At 38.6% G+C, this 22176-nt stretch overlaps 1 protein-coding gene and 1 pseudogene across 5 annotated transcripts in view; one reads left to right on the forward strand and one right to left on the reverse strand.

Annotated features, from left to right (window-relative positions):
- The window catches only part of Akt3 (AKT serine/threonine kinase 3), a 265681-nt gene that overhangs the window by 18099 nt on the left and 225406 nt on the right, over positions 1 to 22176 (reverse strand). For 4 of the 5 annotated variants that reach the window (XM_010642597.3, XM_010642598.3, XM_010642602.2 and 1 more), the window contains 2 exons: positions 21052 to 21266; positions 14359 to 14446 (listed from right to left, as the gene is read on the reverse strand). In XM_010642597.3, coding sequence (XP_010640899.1) covers positions 14359 to 14446; positions 21052 to 21266 — 303 coding nt within the window. Of the gene's footprint in view, positions 1 to 4635; positions 5110 to 14358; positions 14447 to 21051; positions 21267 to 22176 lie in introns of those variants that run through there. The other variant, XM_010642601.3, reaches the window with a different exon arrangement.
- LOC104875216 lies at positions 2464 to 3601 on the forward strand (annotated as a pseudogene).

Here is a 22176-nt window from a genome sequence, read left to right on the forward strand (position 1 = left end):
TTAAGCTGACTACCTACCTTAGATATTATATTCCTGTAACAAAAAGCTGAACTGGAAAGCTGTGACAGTCATGGAAAGCTGACATGGAATCAAGATGCAACTGCCTTGCAATCTCAGGTCTACAAAATGGCAGCAAATCTGTAGCCTCGGAAGTCCTTTCCACACTGACCTGCTACCAAATCTTAAACGCTACCAAGTCACTCTATCATTCACTGTCCTTTGAAAAGTAAGTATCTGTGTCTCTTGATAACGGAAGTGAAAGAACAGAAAGAAAGGCTTCTCTTAATCTTGTCAGAATGAGTCAGATTTGAGGTTTCTGTTGCGGCTGGACTAGCAGCATGAGTGTACGAACACTCGAGTCTCCGAAAGACCTTTCTCAGCAACAAAGCACTTGTTAAAAAAAAGTACCTGTATTCTTTCTTCTGTTTTCTTTTCTTTTTTGGGGGGTGGTACCGGGGATTGAACTCGGGTCCTTGCACTTGCAAGACAGGTCACCGAACCACTGAGTTAAATCCCCGGCCCCTTTCTTCTGTTTTCAATTTCAGGTACTTAAGAAATATAGAGCAGGACTTGAAACTTTCAGGGAAGGTTGACACAGTGCTCAGGGTGCCTTAATTACCTTGAAAGTGTGGCTGTCCACCATTATGCTTCGGTATCACCACACCTGGATATACACATCTGCAACGAAAACTGTCAGCACTACTGAATACTTAGATTTGTCACAGATAGCAATCTGAGGCTGTAACTTTCCCCTCTTTGAAACAACAGAATACTAAACCTAGGTGGAGACTCGGGTTTAATCTCTATTTTTCATGAAAACAAAACACGTATGCATATGCACATATACACATACACGTATTGGAAAAGCAAGAGTATACATTAATTATATGACAGGCTAAGCTTTGCCATATCCACACATTCTTGGCATAAAACCAAAAATTCTAATAAGTACACTGTACTTCATTCACACAAAACCACACAACAGTAACTGGAAGTTCATACTGTTCACCTTGATCCTACTGAAAAGAAAGTAGCAGGTGGCTCAAGAAACGCACTATGTAACTGCTGTACATGTTGCACCCCTTAAAATGAATATTTTAGCTATGCCACACACCATTTCATTAATACATACATCTTTCCCTGACAAAATTTTGAAGGGATTGTTAACATAACTTGCACACGATTTCTACTGTTTAAAAAGTAATTCCAAGAAATCTAAACTCATATTTTGTTTAAAAATTTTTTAAAATAAAGTTTCTCATTTAAAAACAACTGTGCCTGTAATCCTGGGGAGCTACATGGGAGACTGCAGCAGGAGGATTACAAGTTCAAGGCCAGCCTGTGCAACTCAGCAAGATCTTGTCGCAATATAGAAAATAGAATGAAACAAACAACTTTACAAGTGCTCAGTGTACTAACTGTTCATCTGGGGGCGGGTGATGCTGTTCACAGCATCCACAGGTACATTCCACTGTTTGAAGACCTCAGTTATGCTTGGCGTGCTTTCAGAAGTTAAGGGGAAAAGGCTCTCATTTGTGAAACACGGAGCCTTTTGAAAAGCAGGTAGTAGAGACACTGCTACTGCTAAGATGGCAGTGCGTATGGACGAGCCACTCTCTTCCCTAAACACCCTCCTTTCTTTCCCTCCTGCAGCTCGCTCATCAGCACCACCCAGCATCAGCAGTGCAGCAGACACTGACTGCTGTCTCAGATTAGCAATGGCAAGGACATGGGCAAACGATGAGTAAATCCTGGAGAGACGTGACACAAAGGGGTCGCCGACTTGTAGGCCGCTATCTTCATGTTTAAGGTTGGGTATGACTTCATAGGGCAGTAAGCAGAGAAGGAATGTGCAAGAACAGCAGGGAGAGAACGAAGGAGAACCCCAAAGCACCAGGTAGAGCCACAAGGGCAAAGTGAATGCCACGTCAGCCTTCCTGGCTCCAACCTTGCTGATGTGTGAACGCTGCAAAAGCCAGGGTCTTGTTTAAGAGCTCAGCACACTACAGCCAGGACCTGGAGAGGCTAAAAGGCCACTCAGGGGCGCACAGGAAGATGCAGGCCTGACCACCACCCCATTTCAACGTGATAAACTAATGGAACATGAATGAGCTAAGAGGAGATGCTGCTCCTATCCTCAAAATCTCCCACGAAAATCTCACCCAACAAACTCCAGTTCTGGGAAATATGGCTCAGATGACTCAAGGTGCCTTATTACAAAACCCATCTCCCTCTCAACTCTCCCTCAACGCCCCCCGCCCACAAATATCTCGAAAACAGCCAGGAAATATACAGCTAATAAGAAAATATTTAAATAGGTACTCATTAAAGTATCAATTCAAATTTTATATTCAGTGAAAATACCCTTCGCGGATCAGAGCAGAATAAAGACACAGTGTGATAAAAGCAAACATTTTTTTTTTTTTTTGCCAGCTGAGCTGTAAGACATGATAAATTCTTGGGGCCGGGCGCTCTGCTCAGCTAGGGCGGGGCGCCAGAGGAGGGGGTGGTGGCTGGGGACGAGAGGTTGGCTGAGGCCACACCGCTGTCCGGTGCAGGCATGGGAGTCGCGGTACATATCCCGCAGGCCTCCCAGCTCGGTGCTGGGAGCCGGGGGTCGCTGGTGACTGCCCCCATCTTCCTGCTGTATCTGGTGAGGACGCCACTGGCTTTGCAGCCCGCCAGCCGCCACAGCCCCCACGCGCCTGGAAGACTCCGCCACCTCGAGGGCACCACTCCAAGTATCTCAGGGATAAGGAGCCATGAAGCTGATAAACATGGCCAAGCTGAGCATCAAGGGCTTCACTGAATCAGCGCTGAGCCTGCGCAGGGCTCTGGACTCTGACTGTGCCCCCCGACCGCAGTTCTTTGTGGTGATGGGACAATGTCTGAAGCACGGCTTGAGAGCCAAGAAAACTTCTTGGACAAAATAAATCCTTCTGGGGACATCAAGAACTGGTAGAAAAACTTGTTGCAGAAGCTGCAGAGATAGCAGCAAGTGTTAAAGATCTTCCAGGACTGAAGACATCAGTAGGCAGAGTGGTTTGGTATTCATGCAAAAGAAACTTTCAGAATATATGAAAGCTCTAATCAATAAAAAGGAATTTTGAAGTGAATTCTATGAACCAAATGCTGTCCTGATGGAGGAAGGAGCTATGATTGCTGGCCTGTTGGTGGGGCTGCAGGCCAATGATGCTAATTTCTGCATGAAAGGAGAAGAGTGGGACTTTTGGGTTGGAGTTACCGACTTTTCCATGTATCTCAGCAAAGCTAGGGAGGGGACGGTCACATTACTTCAATCCTGGACCAGAAGAACCATGTGGAAGAACTCAACAGACATCTGAATGCTGCAGTAAATAACCTCCAGGCAAAAGTAGACGCATTAGACAAACCCAACACTGAACTGACAGAGGAGCTTGCATTTGCAAACCATAGGATTATTACCTTACAAGAAGAAATGGAATGCATTAAAGGACAAAGTGCCTACATACTGGAATCCCATAGGAAGGCTCCTAAGCAAGACAGAACTGCCGACAGGCAAGCAATGAGTGAAGCTAGAAAACATTCAAAGGAGGAGACACAGTTTGGAAGAGAAGACTAATCAGATGGCTGCTACCATCATGGAACAAAGACTGCGCCAGGCTGAGCAAGGCCGCCAGTCTGTGGACAACGGGCTCTTCAAAACGGACTCCAGGGATGAGATCAGTACTCTGCAGCTGGACGTGGAGGAGCTGACCAGGCCGCATTACCAGCTTAAGTTAGAACTAAAACAGGAAAGAGGAAGATTACCGAACAGTAGGAGCCTGCCAGGCAAGGGTTTGCACTAGCCAGACCCCAACACAGATGAGAGGCACAAAATTCAAGAGGAAAATGTTAAACTAAAAAATCCCCCAGAAGGAAGTCACAGGCTGCAGTCTCACCCTACAGATGGACAGAATGTGTGTAAGGACTGCAGAGAGACCTTCTGCAGGGCCTGCTCCGCAGACATGCTGCCTTTTCCTGAGAGAATCCAGCCTCGGTGACCCCTGACACAAGCAGCTCTCACAGCAGTGTTCCAGCTGCCTGTCCTGAGGCTGGCAGCCAGGGCCATCCTTACCCTGCTGTCAGGACCCCCAACACCCGTCCTCAGCTCTGTGGACCAGAGCTGATGGGACGATTTCATAAGCCAGGTCCAGAGGCAAAGGACTTGGGATGCTGGAAGTTGTGTGCATTTTCCCTAATGACTAGCTCAACAGAAGTTGTGGGTTGAGCCTTTCTTTTTGATATCAAAACAAACACAATGTGCAGGGCTTAGTCAGAAGGGCTACTTTCACGAACACTGACGGTAACACTGGAGTTGATGTACTACAAGATATCCAAGCAGACAGGAATCCAGCTGGAGAAACAGCTTAGTGTTGGGCACTTGCGTAGCATGTAAGAGGCCCTGGGCTTCCTCCCCAGGAGAACGATGGAAATGTAGAGATGGAAATGAGGTGCTACTAGATGTAAACTTTATTTCCTCTTCACCCCATGACTACCTCTTAACATACCTCTACCAAACCGTGAACCCACACTCAGGAGAAGAAAGTAAAGAGCAATATAAGTCCGAATGTACTGAAAACAGTATAACAGAATTTCAGCACCAGGACTTTCTGGTCTTGGCCTACAAGTATTTTCATAGAAGAACAGGAAAGAACTTCTTTTTTCTCCTTTAAGGCTTCCAAAGTGAGTCTCTGCCCTTCCCAGAATCCCCAACTTCAAAAAAGCCATTTCTTTTCCCCAGGCTCCCAGGTCATGATGGGAATTTCTAAGGAGTGCGGAAGTTTGTCTTTTACATGTAGGAAGTGCTGAAGAAACTAGAACCAAGTCGGGGTGCAGCACATCATGGTGAATTTGTTGATGACTGAGAGGAGTAGCTCAGTATTAAATGGTTCCTTGAATGAGAAACTCCTCATTTTGAGTCAAGAAATCAGAGCTGGTTGACTGGCTGTCTTGGAAAGGATGACACTTAAACGTCTCTCAGTAAGAAATCTTTTGGGAACATGGAGTGTTCAGCAGGGCACTACAGAAACGGTAAATGCTGTCTTGATTACATTACCAGTGTCTGGGTTGTTTGATTCCAATTAGGACCTGAGAAAAAACAAAATTGTAACTGGTTTAGAAATTGGGATATAAATACCCTAGACAATCATATTATTTGGTAAAATGGTTAAACCTGCAAAAAGCTTGTTCTGTAAGTCTGGCCTGTTACCTCATGGAGCTAAAGTTTTAAGAGAATGGAGGGAAAATAAATTAGTAATTCTGTCCTTAAAAAAAAGAAATGATAAATTCTTTAGACTAAAAAAAATGATATCAGAAAAAAACTTGGATCTTCAAGAAGAAATTAAGAATCCAAAGTGTTCTAAAATTAGTGGTGATAGCTGCACAAGTGTGTGAATAACCTAAAAACCACTAAAATGTATGCATACTTTAAAGGGTGAATGTTATCTCATAAAATGAAAGGTTAATTAAAAAAATAGCTAGGAGTCACTAGCAGAGCATCTGCCTAGAATGTATAAGATGCCAGGTTCAATCACCAGCACCTACCCCCAGAGAGAGAGAAGGGGAGACGGAAGAGGAGCAGAAAAGGAGGGGGAGACAGAGACGCACAGACACACACACCACGCAGGGAGAGGGCTAAACACTAAATATACAGAAAAATGATAAATACTAAAAGGTTCTAACTTCAAATCTAGGACAGAAATGCAGAATAATGTTCAAACGGGGTCACAGATATTGAAAGAATAAGCCAAAAACCTTAAAAGTAATAAAGGCTGAAAAAAGTCACTTATAGAATGGGAAAAAGTTTATGCACACTTTTAATCTGACAAGGGATTCACAGTCACAATATATAAGGAACTCAAAAAACTCAACAATAAAAACCCTCAGATAACCCAATTAAAATGGGCAAGTGATCTGAGCAGACATTCTCCAAAAAGGTAAACACAAGGCCAACAAGTACCTGAAAAAGTTCTCAGCATCACTAGTCATCATGGAAATACAAACAGAAACCACGGTGACTACAGCTATTACTTAAAAAGAGTAACAAATGCTGGCAAGGAGCTGAGGAAACAGGAGCCATTATACACCGCTGAAAACACATGGAGAAAGCACAGCTATCAGGGTGAACAGCATGGAAGCTCCCCGAAAAACTAAAAGTAAGGCGTCACATGAGCCAGAGTCCCATTTCTGGTTATTTATCTATTCAAGGAAATGAATTAGTTTGTCACAGTGGAATGAGAGGAAATCAGTAACAAAAAGATAGCTGTAAAACTATAAAATCCTTACAGATTTAACTGCACACTTCTAAGTAACAGGAGAAATAAAGAAGCTCCAGAAAAATAAAGAATACTGTTAGCTAAATGAGAATGAAAATGCAGTTTGTGAAAATCTATGATATGGAGAAAGCACACTTAGAGGAGAACATGTGTTAGTGCTTCCATACAGGCTTGGAAGTGTGCACCTCTCATCCCAGCACCCAAGAGCTGTGAGCCCTGCCTGAACAGCTTAAGGAGAAAATTTGACAAAAGCAAAAAGTGCACCTTTGCGAAGATAAATAAATTTTGTGAATGCTGACATGCGTTAACTGTACTTGGGCACGTGGTTAGGTCCAGTTCCATCAGCTCTCTGCACTTTTACTTTTTTATGGAGGTGCTATTTGGTATGACATATTACTTTTTAATGAATATATTAATGTCACTTGTTCCAAAACAATCCACTTGCAAGATTTAATATTGTGTCTTGAAATCTAAGATCCAAATTATTGTTGTTGTCTCTGTTTATCTTTCCTGACAACTGACCATTAAGCTTCTGTTCACTCTTATTTTTTCTAGTTTTCATTGTACTTTTGTTTTAGGGGAATGCCTAATAAGGAGCAATCTGGGTGTATTTTGTTGCTAACCCCATTTGAGAACTTTTAAAGCTTAAACTATTAAAGTTTCACCCCATAACTAACATGGGTTTTGACAGCTGTCTATGCTCTTTTCTAGCCTCAGTGTAATGCATGACCAAAAGAGGACAGTAATTATACTGTTTATCCATCAGAATGTCTAATAGACACTTGGAACACATCTTTCTTTGACTGAAATTTTGAAATGAGCCATTATTTGGGTGTGAAGAAAAACATCAACATGAAGCTACCCAGAAACCTATTTTTCACCTGTCATCTCTCTTGTTAGTATTCCTGTTCCATGAAAAATAATTACCGCCATCAATCATTCTTCAGGCCAAAATCTCAAACGACAAGTAGAGTCATGACTCGGTGGACAAGTTTTGAACAACACCTCACAAAGGACTTTGATTGACAAATCCCACAGAAATGCGTGGTCAACCATGAATAGCCTCTAATACTTGGTCTCAGTCTCATCACCCCCTCACCAAATTCTCCCCTCTTCTCATCCATTTTCTTGTTCTTTTCTTCTCCTTATAGAGGTAAATCCACTTCCTGAACTCTGAATTCCCAGACATGCACATTCATTCTTGGTCTCAATGTCAAACTGCAGGGCTGTATTTCTATCCCTTGGACAACTCCATCTGGAATTAAACATCACCGAAACTATCCATAATCTTTCACTTGAAACTTTCTCCCAGTATTTTCAGACTGAAATCACAGTTCTCGTTTCTTGACAGTACATATAGAGTTCACATTTTTCTTTCTTTATTGTCCTTTTTCTTCTGAAGTGAAATCTCCACGACTTACTACTTACACAATGCAGTAATCTCTTAAAAGTAAGATTTTTTCCACACTCTTCCTGAAAGTCTGTACCAACAAAACTTGAAAAAGTCCAGTTACCCAAGCCAAGTCTTTCTTCCAGGGTTCCGGCAAGCTCGTAAGCAAGCCCGAGGTGCCGTTTAAGAAGATGCACGGTCGTCACAAGCCACCGCTCCAGCGTCTGCGTGCAGGTTTCTGAGCACCGCAGACTCCCGGCTCCTTCGGGCAGCACATCTTCATGCATGTCACTACTTTGCTTTTCTCACACTGTTCTCCCCTTCTTAAATGTTACATTTCCATTATTTCCAGCCCTATACTTCCTCCAAATGTATTTTTGCTTTCCACAAATCTTTCCAAACTCAGAAAGTTCATGCCTGAGAAGTACAGCTAAATTAGCCTTAGCATAAAGGCAAAGAAAAAAGAATACAGGAAAAAGAAAATACTCACTAAGCATTGCTGTGCATACTAAATTATAAAAAGAAAATATAAAAATAACATAAACAATGTTTAAGAAAAGAAGATAATGATACCATAAAGAATGGAAGGAGGAAAGAGAAGCACGTTGTGGTATCTGACAGGTCTAAGTAGACTGTGATAACGTAAAAACGTATATGGCAAACTCTAGACACAATCTAAAACAAAAAAGACACAGTTCAACAGACAATAGAAGGTAAAGCAAAATCATATTCTCAATACATCATAAAAGTGTAGACAAGAAGAATGAAATGGCAGCCGGGCGTGGTGGCACACGCCTCTAATCCCAGCACTTGGGAGGCTGAGGCAGGATGGTTGCTGTGAGCTCAAGACCAGCCTGGGCTACATAGTGAGTTGCAGGTCAGTCTCAACTAAATAGTGAGACCCTGTCTCAAAAAACCAAAAGAAAGAAAAATGAAATAGCAAGATAACATATTTAAAATTATGTCAATAGGCTTCATATTACATTTCACTAAAAATCATTTATTACCTATGAATAAGAAAAAAGAATAAACTACATGGTGCCTAAAACCATCCACTCTGACAAGTTAATAGTAAAATGATGAGGAAAATGCATCAAATCACACAAAATTTTTAAAAAGCTGAGTATTTACACCAGGATCAGACAAAGATTTTGGAGACAACAATTAATGCCATGGATCTTGAGAAAGCATCAACAGGTAACTTTCTCCGAAGATATACTCATCTTCCCCAAAGACACTCATGGCCCTGGGCTTCCATACCCAGTGTGCAAAACCAAAATGACCAAATAACAACACCAAACTCATAATCATAAAGAAAGGTTTCATGATGCAGACAGAACACAATATACAGAACACAGACTCACAGGACATGCATTCAACCTTAAGGGAACACCTTGGGAGGAACATGTTAAACATTAAAAGCAGAACTTAGATATCAACATAAACCACTGTCTGAACCATACACGAAACCTTGACAGTTGTAAAAGAATTAAAATCATATTCTCCAACCATAAAAAAATTAAGCTACAGAATAGCTTCAAAATCCACACATTTGGAAATTTAAAACACTTCTAAATAATCACCAAGATAAAAAGGAATCAGAAAGGAAATTAAAATATTTTAAATGAAAATATATCAAAATTTCTCAAGAAACTGTTAGTAGTAAGTGCATATGTTAGTATAAAAGCAGGTCTCCAAAACAATACTACAGTGTCACCTAAAGAAACTAGAAAAAGAGCAAAGTATACACAAAAGCAGTACAAATAATAAAGGGCAAAATTAATGAATTATAGCACAGAAAACAATAAAGAAAAATCAGTAAAGCCAATAGTTCTTTTAAAAAATGTAGTAATTCATAAACCTCCAGCAAGATTGACCAAAAAAGAGAAAACATAAATTACCAGTATCTGGTGATCATCAATACACATGCTGCAAATATTACGATATCACATGCATTCCCCCAAGCCAGTAAGTCAGAAAACTTACATGTAAAATTTCTTGAAAAACACAATATTCCAAAACTTATTCCTGAACATACATTATGACAACATCCCCATTACCATTTTAAAGAAATTGAATTCTTAGTTAAAACCTCTGGCAAAATCAGAACTCCATGCCTAGGTAAGGTCACTGGTAAATTCTACCAGATCATTGAGCAATGAAGATGACAGGTTCTATACACTAACGAGCAGGGGATGCTCCCCACCTTGTTTGTAAGGGCAAATATGATCCTGAAATGAAAATCATCCAAGTACATAAACTCAGTAAACTAGAGACAGAATTTCTTCAAGCTCACAAAAGAGGTATAAAGAAATCTTCATATCATATAACATTATCTTTAAAACATTTTAGGCTTAGAGAACACTTACAAAAATAGTGCACAGTTACCACATACCCCTTGCCCAATCTTCCTGAAATTTTAACATCCTACATAATAACCATTCTATAATTATCAAAACTAAGAAATCAACATCAACGCAATGCTATTAGTTAAACTACTTACTGCTCCCAATTTAAGAGTTCATCTTCCCCACAGATGCCATGTTTCTACTCCAGGATTTCACCCAGGATCCCACACTACTTAGTCTCCTTGCCATCACTCTCCTCAAACTGTGAAAACGTGCCCACTGTTCTCTGCCAATCGTGAGGCTGACAGTTACCTGTCAGGTAGCCAAAATACCTGGCTGACCAGGTATTTTGAAGAGTGTCCCCATGTGGGTTCATACTCCTTGGGCTTTCTCATGATTATCTTGAGGTTATGCACTTTGGAGAGGTGTTATTCCCCCTCAGAACGTCACTAGTGGGTGACATGGTGTCAGAATGTCAGACTAGCGGTGATGTAAACCTTGATCACTTGGTGAAAACACTGTCCGCCAAGTGTCTCTAGAGTAAGGTAAGTCACTGACTGTGCTGCTGGTGATGCAGCCCGAGTGCCTGCACATCCTGGGCAAGAGTTCTACCACAGGGCTCCTGCTCCAGCTGAGGCATTGTTTTTATTGTTGTAAACAATGGTTTGGAGGAGATACTTTGAGACTATGCAAATCTCCTCTTAAACCTCTGCCTACTCATTTTAGCATTCATGGGCAGATCCTGCAGGCACAATTCTTACTCTATTGTCCTGGGAGTGAATTTTCTATTTCTCTCATTCCTTCTATCTTTATTAATTGGAACTCATCTTTAAGGAAGACATGTACCTTCTCAATATTACTTTTTTTCAATCATTTATTTATAAAGTATGGGTTCACCGGTGTTTATTTTATTCTTTGGATCATAATCTAACACTGTATTTTGTTACTGACATTGTTCCAGCTTTTGCCACAAGGTTGACTCCTTTCTATCTGACTTTAAAAAAGCTCTTCTGAACTTCCTGGCATTACAAAATACTTCAGGAATATCTTTTACTCTTGCCATACAAGCTCCTAAATCAATCACTTCATCCAGGAGCTTGGGTTCCTCTTATTGGTACATGAGATCTACAAAGCTATACCCAGCTGCTAGATGTGCTCATTAACTAAACCACTATTATCAACTTTATTTAGAGTTCACCATATTTTCCCACTAATGCCATCAACATGAACTTAACACTGAAGTTAATGGAAAAACATGTTTTCTCTCTAACTTCAGAAACAAAGTCAGAATGTCCACTCTTTCTACTTATATTCAACACTGTAGTGGAAGTCTTAGTTGATATAATAAGGCAAAGAAGAAAGAAATAAGATATACCAAGATGTGAAATGAAGTAAACATATTTCTATTTAGAGATTATAATCATCTATACAAAGAATCATAGGTAATCTACCAAAAAGAATTCTACAAGGAAGAAGTGAGCTGTCCAAGTTTACAGAGTATAAACTGATGTAAAACTTTTAAATATCATTACATTGGCTAATATGCAATACTTAATAATAGATCTAACAAAATATGTGCAAGACTGAATCACTGAAAATTACAAAACATTACTAAGACCAGTTAAAGACCGATGGAAAGATACAACATGCTTAGAGATCTGAAGGCTCATTGTTAAATCTTAAGATTTAAATCACACACACACACACACACACACACACACACACACACACACACACACACAATAACCTAACAGATTGACAACAGCATAAAATCTGTATGAATTCACTTAGAATTTACCTAGATGAATTCATACCAAAAGATTTCCTGCAAGAGATTCTAAAGCCTGAAAGCCCTGAAATGATTTGGTGGTATGTGTCAGCCCATCAAATGGCCTTGATCATTCTACAAAGGAGGCACGAAGCAAAACGGGACGGGGGTCTAGATTTCAGTCCTGTGCTATGAGTGGAAATCACCCTCTTTGTAATTTAAGTTTACTTGTCTTGCCTAGAGAGAGATTTAGATCTCCCCTAAAGATACTGGCAACTCTAGATGTCTTTCTGCCACAACTTTTTGAAAAATGGTCAATAATTATGGAATAAATCAACAAAAATAAGTCTCCCAACACTTATTAATAAGTCATAAAATATCTGATCTTACAGGTGAACTGACCACTTGTGAATAAATTACACATTTTAAAGATATGTGTCCCATAAAAATGTTCAATTTCATAACTTCATATTTTATACTGCACAAAGAATGAGAATTTTAACTGAATTCATTAAAATAGCTACTACTGTCAGGCTGGTTCTTTTAATTTATTTTTCTATGATAGGATGTAAACCCAACTACCACACTTCATAGCTTTTTAGAAAGGGACTCGAAATACGAAGGCACCACTGTGATACTGATAACCAGCGCCTCCTCTCATAAGCAGTACCCCTTAAGTCACCTGGTGCACAGTACTGGCCCTTGGTGAGGCTACCGTTCATGGAAACACTACCCTTTCCGTGGCTCTATTTCTTTTTGCAAGATGCTTTACACCTTTGTTCAAATTAAGTGGCTTCTACAGAATTTTTTTTAATCATTTAAAACTATTTAAACTAATCCTCTACCTACATAAGCTGCATGCAGGTGTGTCTTGGCGGCTCCTTCTCTCTGCCCAACTCACTGACTCCGCGAACGCCATTCGCCCCAGGTGTGTGCAGCCTAGAGGGACGGGGCCAGGGCAAACCTTGCTTCTTCAGTGATGTGTTGGCTGCATTCGCAGAGCGCTTTCTCCAGGTGAGGCCAAACTATCATTACCACAAAAAGCTGAGCAGCAGTAAGGAAACCACTGCTGTGTATTTTAGTTGCATTCCAAGACTGAAAAGGTGTGCCCCTTCTTTAAATTAGTAATACCATACTGATGCCTGAACCATTATCTATTAAGTAAGTGGTTTCTTTGTTTTATTCTGACCCAGGTGTTACTTCTGGAGACACAGCAAGACCTTGCTCTTTCCCAAGTTCCTTTGTGTTGTACTGACACAGCTCACGAGGGGCTTTTTTACGTACGTATCCATGTCATACGACCATGAGCATGATGTAAACTGGACGTTAGACTGTGTATATGCATTTAATAAACATTTAGGACATTTAAGAATAATCACATACTTCTCATAAGATCTGTAAGAAACTAAAACCACAGCACTTTAATACAAAATAGAACCAAAATGTATGAGACTGGTAGCTTTGAAGCTTTGAATACAAGTGTTGAACATGGTGTAACTATTTTAAATGCTTAGCTATAAGAAATGGGTGGAAAATTTGCTATATTTCCATTAGCAACAACAACGCAAAAATGAAATACTTGTGTTCCCCATAACTCATGTAGTGTTCCATCTCTATTTAAAAAGCTAATAGAGAAGAATATCTGGTATAAAACAAACCCTAAAAAATGTGGATAATATTTCAGAGAATGAATATTAAGGAAAACCAGAATAACTGAAATGGATGGACCAACAAAAATAACTAGATAAAAATTCTAAGTAAATTAATGAATTACTAAATATTTAATATTAAATTTTATACAAGTATTTAAAAATCAAAATATCAAAATCATTGCTAGCACTAACAATATCTGAAGAACCTAAAATATAAGATGAAATAAATGCAACATGATTTCATGTTCCTAAACTCAAGTATAAATCTCAAAATTAAGATTATAATAGGGGCCAGGGATTTAGCTCAGCGGTTCAGTGGCCTGCCTTGCAAGCGCAAGGACCAGAGTTCGATCCCCAGTACCCCACCGCAAAAAAAGATTATAATAAAAGTGAAGATATAATTGGTAACATCATTTTGTAGGCAATAAAGTTCTGTTTCAAATGAGAGGTCTAAGACAATAAAGTTATTACTTTGTTAAATATAAACACTATATTTCTTTAAAATCCTTTGACAATGGGTTGGATATATTAAAGTGTTCGCTTTACAATTAAAATTTTTCAAGTCATAATTTTTTTTGCTAGTTTTTCCTGAAGAAAATGTAACATTAAGTATAATTTAATTTTTTTCAGTTAAAGGAATGATGAGAGGCAAACTATCAAACTACTAAGTGGAGAAAAAAGGAGATTAATTCTTTGAAAACAATGAATACAATGTCAAGAGGCATTTGGGGAGTACAAATGATAAATAAAAATATGGACTAAGAAGTTCAATAGTCACCTAAATGTCACAGTAAAACGAAAACTATCATTATATCATTAAATTTATTCACTTAATTTTTTGCTGTAAGTCCCTTTTAGCAGAGTAGCCAGAACATACACACATTATGCCTTGAATATATCCTACCTTTTTATCATATACATCTTGCCAGTTGACTCCAGAGAAGAAACTGTGTCTCATAATTTCTTTTGCATCATCTGGTCCTCCACCGAGGCTATGAAGACAGAAATAAAATTAAATGAGTATAAAACATTTATATCAAACCAATGGGTTAAATTTTTTGTGAAAGTGTAATTTTCTGAGTAAAAGTAGTTCTTGGAATAGTCATAATAAGCTTTTGCAGTAGGATCTAATTTTTCTAATGTGCTATTAACAAGAATTAGCTTTAGAACAAACAGAAAAGAGCAGAGACCTTGCAGACAGACCTGACAAAAGCAAGCCCCTTTGGTACTTAGGGGAGATATGGTAATGAACAAGAAGTATTACATTAGTTTTGCAAAGCTCAGAAATAACATATATAGCACCTATTACCACTGTGAATTCTCTAAATCAGTTTCCTTTTTTGAATGACTCAAGCCAAAAGGTATCCTTGTCAATATAAATTGTGAAATAATTAAAGCTCAATGGAAAATAATCTGTGAAGTAATGTTATAAACTTAAATATTTTCGTATCTCATATCTCAAAAGAATTCCACAGAAATACCATCCTTAGTCTACACAATATTATAGTGTGATTTGCTTTACAATGTGCAATATGCAATGCAATTTAACAGTTTTAAAAATACTCCTCTCTCCTTCTTAGTTTTTTTTTTTTTTTTTTTTTTTGGTGCTAGGGATCGATCTCGGGTCCTTGTGTTTGCAAGGCAGGTGGCAGAGCCAATGAGCTAAATCCTCAGCCCTCTCTGTCCTACTTTTGAAGAAATTCTTATTTACTTACATAATATATGGCACAATATGAAATTCAGGTATTTTCTAATACAGGGCATATTAGACAATTAGAAAAAAACTGAAAAGCAAGGGGGAGGAAGGGACGTAGGGAAAAAAGAATATGGAAAAGAAAGTAAAGGAAACCTATACAATATGAATTTATCATATCACACTTTCTGTGGACTTATTCATGGTTAGAAAGTATGTGTGCTGAAAACCTAACATGCTCTCATAATATTACTATAAATTTTACTGATAACAAAGGATATGAAGAATCAAATTTATAAAGATTAACAAAATTTATAATTTGAATTTCTTGTTGAATGGCTAATAGTTTTGGAAAAGAAGAGGAATATTTTTGTGCCATTTACAATGTAACGATGCAGACACAACACGCTTCTAAAGTCAACATGCCCCATTAATGCTTTCTCGACTTATTTTTAGCATGGGAACTTTCTGTGTGGTATTAGCATGTTTGTCACACATAATGAACGTATCGCATCTTAGTCCTCTGCACTCCCCTCCCTTCCCTTCCATCTCTAGATTCCCTTCCCATTCCCAGAAAACCCACCTCCTCCCCACTTCCTATCTTCTTTAAACTATTTGTACCATGTAAGAGAAACAATATTACATTTAAACTTCTGTGACTGACTTATTTCACTTAGTGTTGGTCTCAAGGTGCATCTGAGTATTAATCTGTTGTGTATAAATATACTACATTTTCTTTATCCATTCATCTATTTCTTTATCACCTTCTTAAGTCTAAACAGTCAAAACAAGAAATCAAACAGATGTGTAGTACTGGCCAGTTTTGACAGTGTAAAAACTCCCACTATGGCCAATGGCAAGCTATCACAGTGGCTTATCTGTGACTACATATTATTTCCACAGAGATATAACCTCAAGAACATAGGTAATAGTAAAGTTGTAATAAAATTATGAGGAAGTGGTGAGTTTTGAGTATTTATTACCTTTGCTTTGCTATTCACGACTTATGAATTCATGACCAAAAAAATGACATCAGGAAAAGAAAAACTTTAAATATTTAATACTAAATTTATTGAGACTCAAGATTAATACAAGTTACCTTTGGTCTGTACAATTATAAGCTCAAAGGGGGGGCCATGAGTTTCTAGACATTTATTAGTACAGAAAACTGCTAAAGTGTGAATACAGTTCTGTGAACTCTACATTTATAAAATTTAAGCTTTTACAATGGCTTGTATTAAGCATTCAGCTCACAAAATCCCTTAAAATTTGACAACTGGTTACTAACTCTAACACACCACTTGGTGGGAAGAAAATCATTCACTGAAAACAAGTAGCTCTACAATCTAATGAATTCTGGTTATCATATATAAGAAACACAACAATTGGAAGGACATGGGATTCTCTGACACACTGTCAGGCTAGGAAATAAACAGCTGACACCCAAGTATCTGCGGTGGTAAGTGGTTTCCACAAGCAGGTCTCCTACTCTCAGTTCTACACAGAATTCTTTCAATGAACCACATGCCAGAGGTAGGACTTTCAGATTAGATCAGATTGTAACAGTGACATTCACAAGGAAACTTCAGCCTGCCAATTCTGTATTTAGTTAATGCTTAGCATTCTGCTTGCCACCTGCACTGTTTTTCATCCTATTTCAAGTTGTGCTTTTCTCCCCATAGTAGACTGCAAACTCCTTGGAGGGTGAAGATCAGTAATAGAGCATCCAAAATGCATTCTAAGCTTCTGTGTAGAAGACTAGAAAAGCAGAAACACGTAAACATGTTTCTAAAAAGAATCTAACATTTCAGAATAAGCATCAAAGGAGTCTGGGTAAAAGAAAAAACCAGAATCTATCCTACTTTTTCACTTACATTACAGGCTTTACGGTTTACAGACTTCTGGCTGATAGCCTATAATACTGTTCGCATCTGAAGTACACTTGAGATGATGCGTGGGGGCTAGAGAATCAGAATCATTTAATAGACAAAAGCTTCTAGTCCAGGCTCAGGTATTCATTTTCATGTGAAGCCTCAGTACTCAAACCTCAGTAGTTTGGTTCTGGAAATAACCACCGTATATATCAAATATGTAGTGTCATCCACGATTAGCGTGCAAACCCTCAGATTACAATCTTCGACTGCCATCTTAAAAACTGAAAGATATTCACTAACACGCTTCCTCAAAGCATGAAATTTTCAAAAATTTCAATGTCAATGGCTCTCTAATATAAATTTAAGAAACCAAATTTGTACTGAGTTATTTATGTTTAAGAATATTAAAGTCCAATATGAAAATGATAAACAAAGTCCAATATGAAAATGACAAACTAACTCCTTAGAGCCTATGGATTCTTTTTTCTTTTCTTTTTCAGGTAGCACTAGCGAGTGAACCAAGGGCCTTCTCATTGAGTATTTTATTTTTACTCTGAGACAGAGTCTTGCTAAGTCGTAACTTGCCTAGGCCAAACTTGCGATCCTCCTTCCTCAGCCTCCCAGAGCGTTGGCATTACAGGTATGTGCCACCATTCCCAGCTTTGGATTCTTTACTATTAGAAACACCTTAAAATTTCCTTTCTTCTTGGTATACTGAATGCAACACAAGGTCATGCTTTCCCCATATACTCGAAATTGGATGATAAAGAAAGGGCTAATGGAATCAAAGTAACAGAGAACAATAAAAGCAAAACGATAGCTGACTCTTTAAATTCACTAAAGAATACCAAAAACTTCAGGCTGTATTTAAGGTTATTAATGGGGAAAATAAAGAAGTACACTGTAGTACTTTCTTTAGTTATGTTTCCAAAGACTTTTCAGGGTCCTTGATTGGCTTTCTCTTCTTTCTCCCTCTAACTTGATTTCCAGGATTCTGTGCTAGGCCCTCTTCTCTGAACAGTCTTATCCTCTCTACAATTTTCTTGCCTCCAGCTACCTCTGATGTTCATGGCTCCCAAATCCATATACTCAGCTGCTATGTTGCTTTTAAGCATGGCTGTATCATTTGGAACTATCTGACATTTTTGACTAGGTTTACCATAGAAATCTCCAACATGGCATATTAGAAGTTACTATCAACATCCCCAACTCCTAGATGAGCCAGCTCAATTTTTCCAATACCCTAGAGATAATTTCAACAGCACTTTGCACACAGTTTGACCTGAGCATCTGTGAATATTTGCTTTGTGTCCCTCATTATTCCGTGAATTTCTGGAGCAGAGACTTGTTCTTCTTTGTTTTCCCTATATGTTCCCTCTTCCAATGCTCTTACTGCCTGTCTGCTAACAAGGTCCACTATCTATAAACAAGCTCTGAGGGAGCCCCGACTTTGCCTATTTCCTCACAACTCCCGGTAACCGTCTGTAAAGCTCTGCTCACTGCTCTTTACCACTGCTTCCAGAAGGACCCGTCTCTTATCGAGACAATCCCAGAAGCATTCTTAAGTGCTGTCTCCTTGCCCTCACTCTCCTAGACCATCCACCACAGAGCCGCCAGAGCCACCTTTGTTAACATTGATTTGATTACACTGTCTCTTACTTTAAATACTCCGGTGGCTTCTCCTTCCTTTCGAATAGAGATTAAATATTTTCTGAGAAACATAAGGTCCTTATAATCTAACATATCAGCTTCATCTCCCAATGTTACCCAACTCATATTCTACGCTGTAGTCACTGAACTTCTCAAATGCCATGTTCATTTGCATTCTAGCTGCACTTTACATGTAAATTTCTCTGCTTGAATGCCACCGCAAACTCCAACTCCTACACGAGCCAGCTCAAGTTCTCCAATACCCTAGACAGAGATAATTTCAATAGCACTTTGCACATAGTTGGCCTGAATATCCATGAATATATGTTTTGTGTCCCTCATTATTCTGTGAATTTCTAGAGCAGAGACTTATTCATCTTGTTCCTTGTTTTCCCTACATTTTAATTCAGCAGTGAAGGGGCTTGATATATTTATTATAAAAGGAAGTGTCAGATGACTCAGAATACCACATCTTTTCTTAGAACACCACCAACCTGAGTGGAGACACATGCTAGGCCAACAGCACTCCAGAATTCACCTCCCGCTTACTCAACAGATCCTAAACACCTCCTGCGTGCTAGTGCTACGGATGAGGTAGGCTTGGGGTAACAGTTAGCAAAAGAATGGGACACAGACACGAACATCATAGTAGAATTCTGTTCTACCAGCCATTAGATGGAGAGGGCAACAATGCAAAAGGCCACAACTGCCTAGAGGAGTCAGAAAGAGGAGGGGATAAAAATTCACTGCCCTTGAGACTGAGCCCAATATCAGAGCCCAAATCAAACAGATAAAATGAGAGATACAGATTACCTAACCAGACTAAATGTAACACATTTCAAAATCTGAACTGCAAACTGAATGCACTGTAAATAAGATATATAAGAGATACCACGTAGGCACCAAGAAACTTGCTTTCTATTCTTATTCCCCCTGAACTTTCTATGAGACCTGGGGAAAAATCATTTAAATCCTCTTTAGGCCTTTGTTTTCCATTCAAAAGGAAACGTGAATAGTATCTACCCTATCTGCTGTACAAGGCTTTTGGTGGTTTTGTTGTTGTTGTTTTGTTGTTTTTTGGAGACAGGGTCTCACTATGTAGTTGAGACTGACCTGGAACTCACTATGTAGCCCAGGCTGGTCTCAAACTCACAGCAATCCTCCTGCCTCAGCCTCCCCAGTGCTGGGATTATAGGCATGGGCCACCACTCCCAGCTGGCTGTTGTATACAAGGCTTTTGAAAAAGAAAGACAGATCAAAGATGTCAAAGTGTCCTGAAAAAGAAGGCAAAAAGCATTTACAAATATAAGGTTATGCCTCAGCTGTTAGGATTATCAAACACCTTTGTTGAATGGTTCCTCACAAAATAAAAAATGGTATTTCTTTTATTATGTTTGTTTACTTCTGCTGAAGGTACGGTCCCATTCTTTATAAATTAAAGGCTAGAAACATGCAATGAAGCACTTCTGAAGTACACAACGCCCACATTTCAGGATTCATTTATTCCTTCACTTGTTGATTTAATCTGTCAATAAATATTTATTGAACACCAATCATAAATGAACACCGTAACAAAACACTGTGTGAAGAGGAGTTATGGACAATTCAACAACATATGAAATCATCTATCTTCCAGATGCTTAAGATTTCATAGAATTTCAGAGAACTTCACAGATGAAGCTCATACAAACATACAGATGTCTAAAGATGGGAGGGTCCCCATATTCATGTATAAGGACAGATACTAAGGAACGTTTTCATTTCACATGACTTACATGATGTGTGCATATATGAGTGAACATATAAACACGAACAAACACTACTGTGTCTCGAAAGGACTGGAGGACTCTAGGTCATAGCTGTAGTTACAAAAAGAAATACAATGTGTAAAGGGTTTTTTTAAAATTTTTTTTTTCTCTTTGTTGTCAATACTTCAGTCATGCATGGAAAAAAAGAATAGTATTTTCAAATCACAAAAAATAAATTAAAATATGTGTTATCATTGGTTGGGAGTGGGAGGAAAGAGCACAAACAGGTTTATTCTTTCGACAATGTAAATCAGCAGAAATATAAAGGCCAGAGACAGGAATCCTCCTATGCCCACAAGGTCAGGCAGCTGGGCAGCGAAGACACTGTTCTCTCATAATGAAACTCTCACAATCCTTAGCTGTTAAATCTGCATAAACTTTCCAAGTCAGGAAACAGTTGATAAAATTTTTTAAATGTTCTATATTATGCAGTTAAAAATAAATCAGTATTCTCAGAGAGAGGATGCCTACACCAAACACATTACTTCTTGGTGTTAGTTACAGCTGAATTAATTTCCATATCACAACTTATAGCCACATTCATCAGTTACTGAGTGTTATTTGAGGCTTACCGTTTATTTGGATCCTTTATCAAGAGCCCTGAAAGCAATGACTTTGCATCTGAAGAGAGTGTTCGAGGAAATTTAATGTCTTCCATTAGTATCAGTTCAAAGAGCTTCTCATGGTCCTGGTTGTAGAAAGGCAACCTTCCGCACATCATTTCATACATGACAACCCCCAGGCCCCACCAGTCTACTGCTCGGCCATAGTCATTGTCTTCTAACACCTAAAATGAAATCAGCGAAACGATTAATCACTACATACTAATTTTAAAGCATTATTCATAAGATGTAAGGGTTTTACAAAAAACATGCATCCCAATTCAAAAGCCTGTAGGCTATTCTGAGATCTTAACCTCTAAACTATGAAGCAACCTAGAGAAGGTACAAATCACAGCAAGTATGTGGAATACTCAATGTATACACAGAAATGGTCTTTGTTTAAAAAAAAAACACAAAAAAACCTGTGATCCAAAACCAAAAAACAAAACCCAAGTAAATGCGTATATAGAAATAAAATTTAAAATGTTAGCATATTTGCCTATTTTCTCTTAGGGTCTACTTAACGTTTCCATCCTGAGCCCACTAATGTTGACTTTCAGTGACAGTTTAAAGCTAGATGGTGGTGACTATGGAATGTGCAATGCACCTTACACATTCTTGCTTTAAGATCTAAGTAAAAAAACCAAAGTTTTATATTAAAATCAGTGAAAGACAAGAGTAACCAGCACAATATAACAATGGGGAGGACATGGCATGACAATCACTAATATAAATTTGAAAACTTCTCTGAGCCCCCATATTTTTTGAGCTCAGAAAATAATTAATAAAGTAAATATAAGGCTTACTGTTTGGTCTGTAACAAACTTCAGTATCCAAAGCCTCAGTAACTCAATAAAATTTTTATTAAAGACAACGAAAACTATGTACTGGTATATGTCCTTGTATTTGTTTCCCAAAATACACTAAATGCAAAATAAATTCAGCAAAAAAAATGGTATGAAAGTATCACCTTGGTTAGATTAGAGCGACCTGTTTAAATTACAACATGGCAACTTCCATATGACCCAGGTAAAACTTGGTTTCTCCTTCAATGGGATATTCCTTGTCTATATGCAAAAACCAGTATTTTATTTT

The sequence above is a fragment of the Fukomys damarensis genome, unplaced genomic scaffold (assembly GCF_012274545.1).
Source record: "Fukomys damarensis isolate Sample0158 unplaced genomic scaffold, DMR_v1.0_HiC HiC_scaffold_11, whole genome shotgun sequence".
Classification (NCBI taxonomy): Eukaryota; Metazoa; Chordata; class Mammalia; order Rodentia; family Bathyergidae; genus Fukomys; species Fukomys damarensis.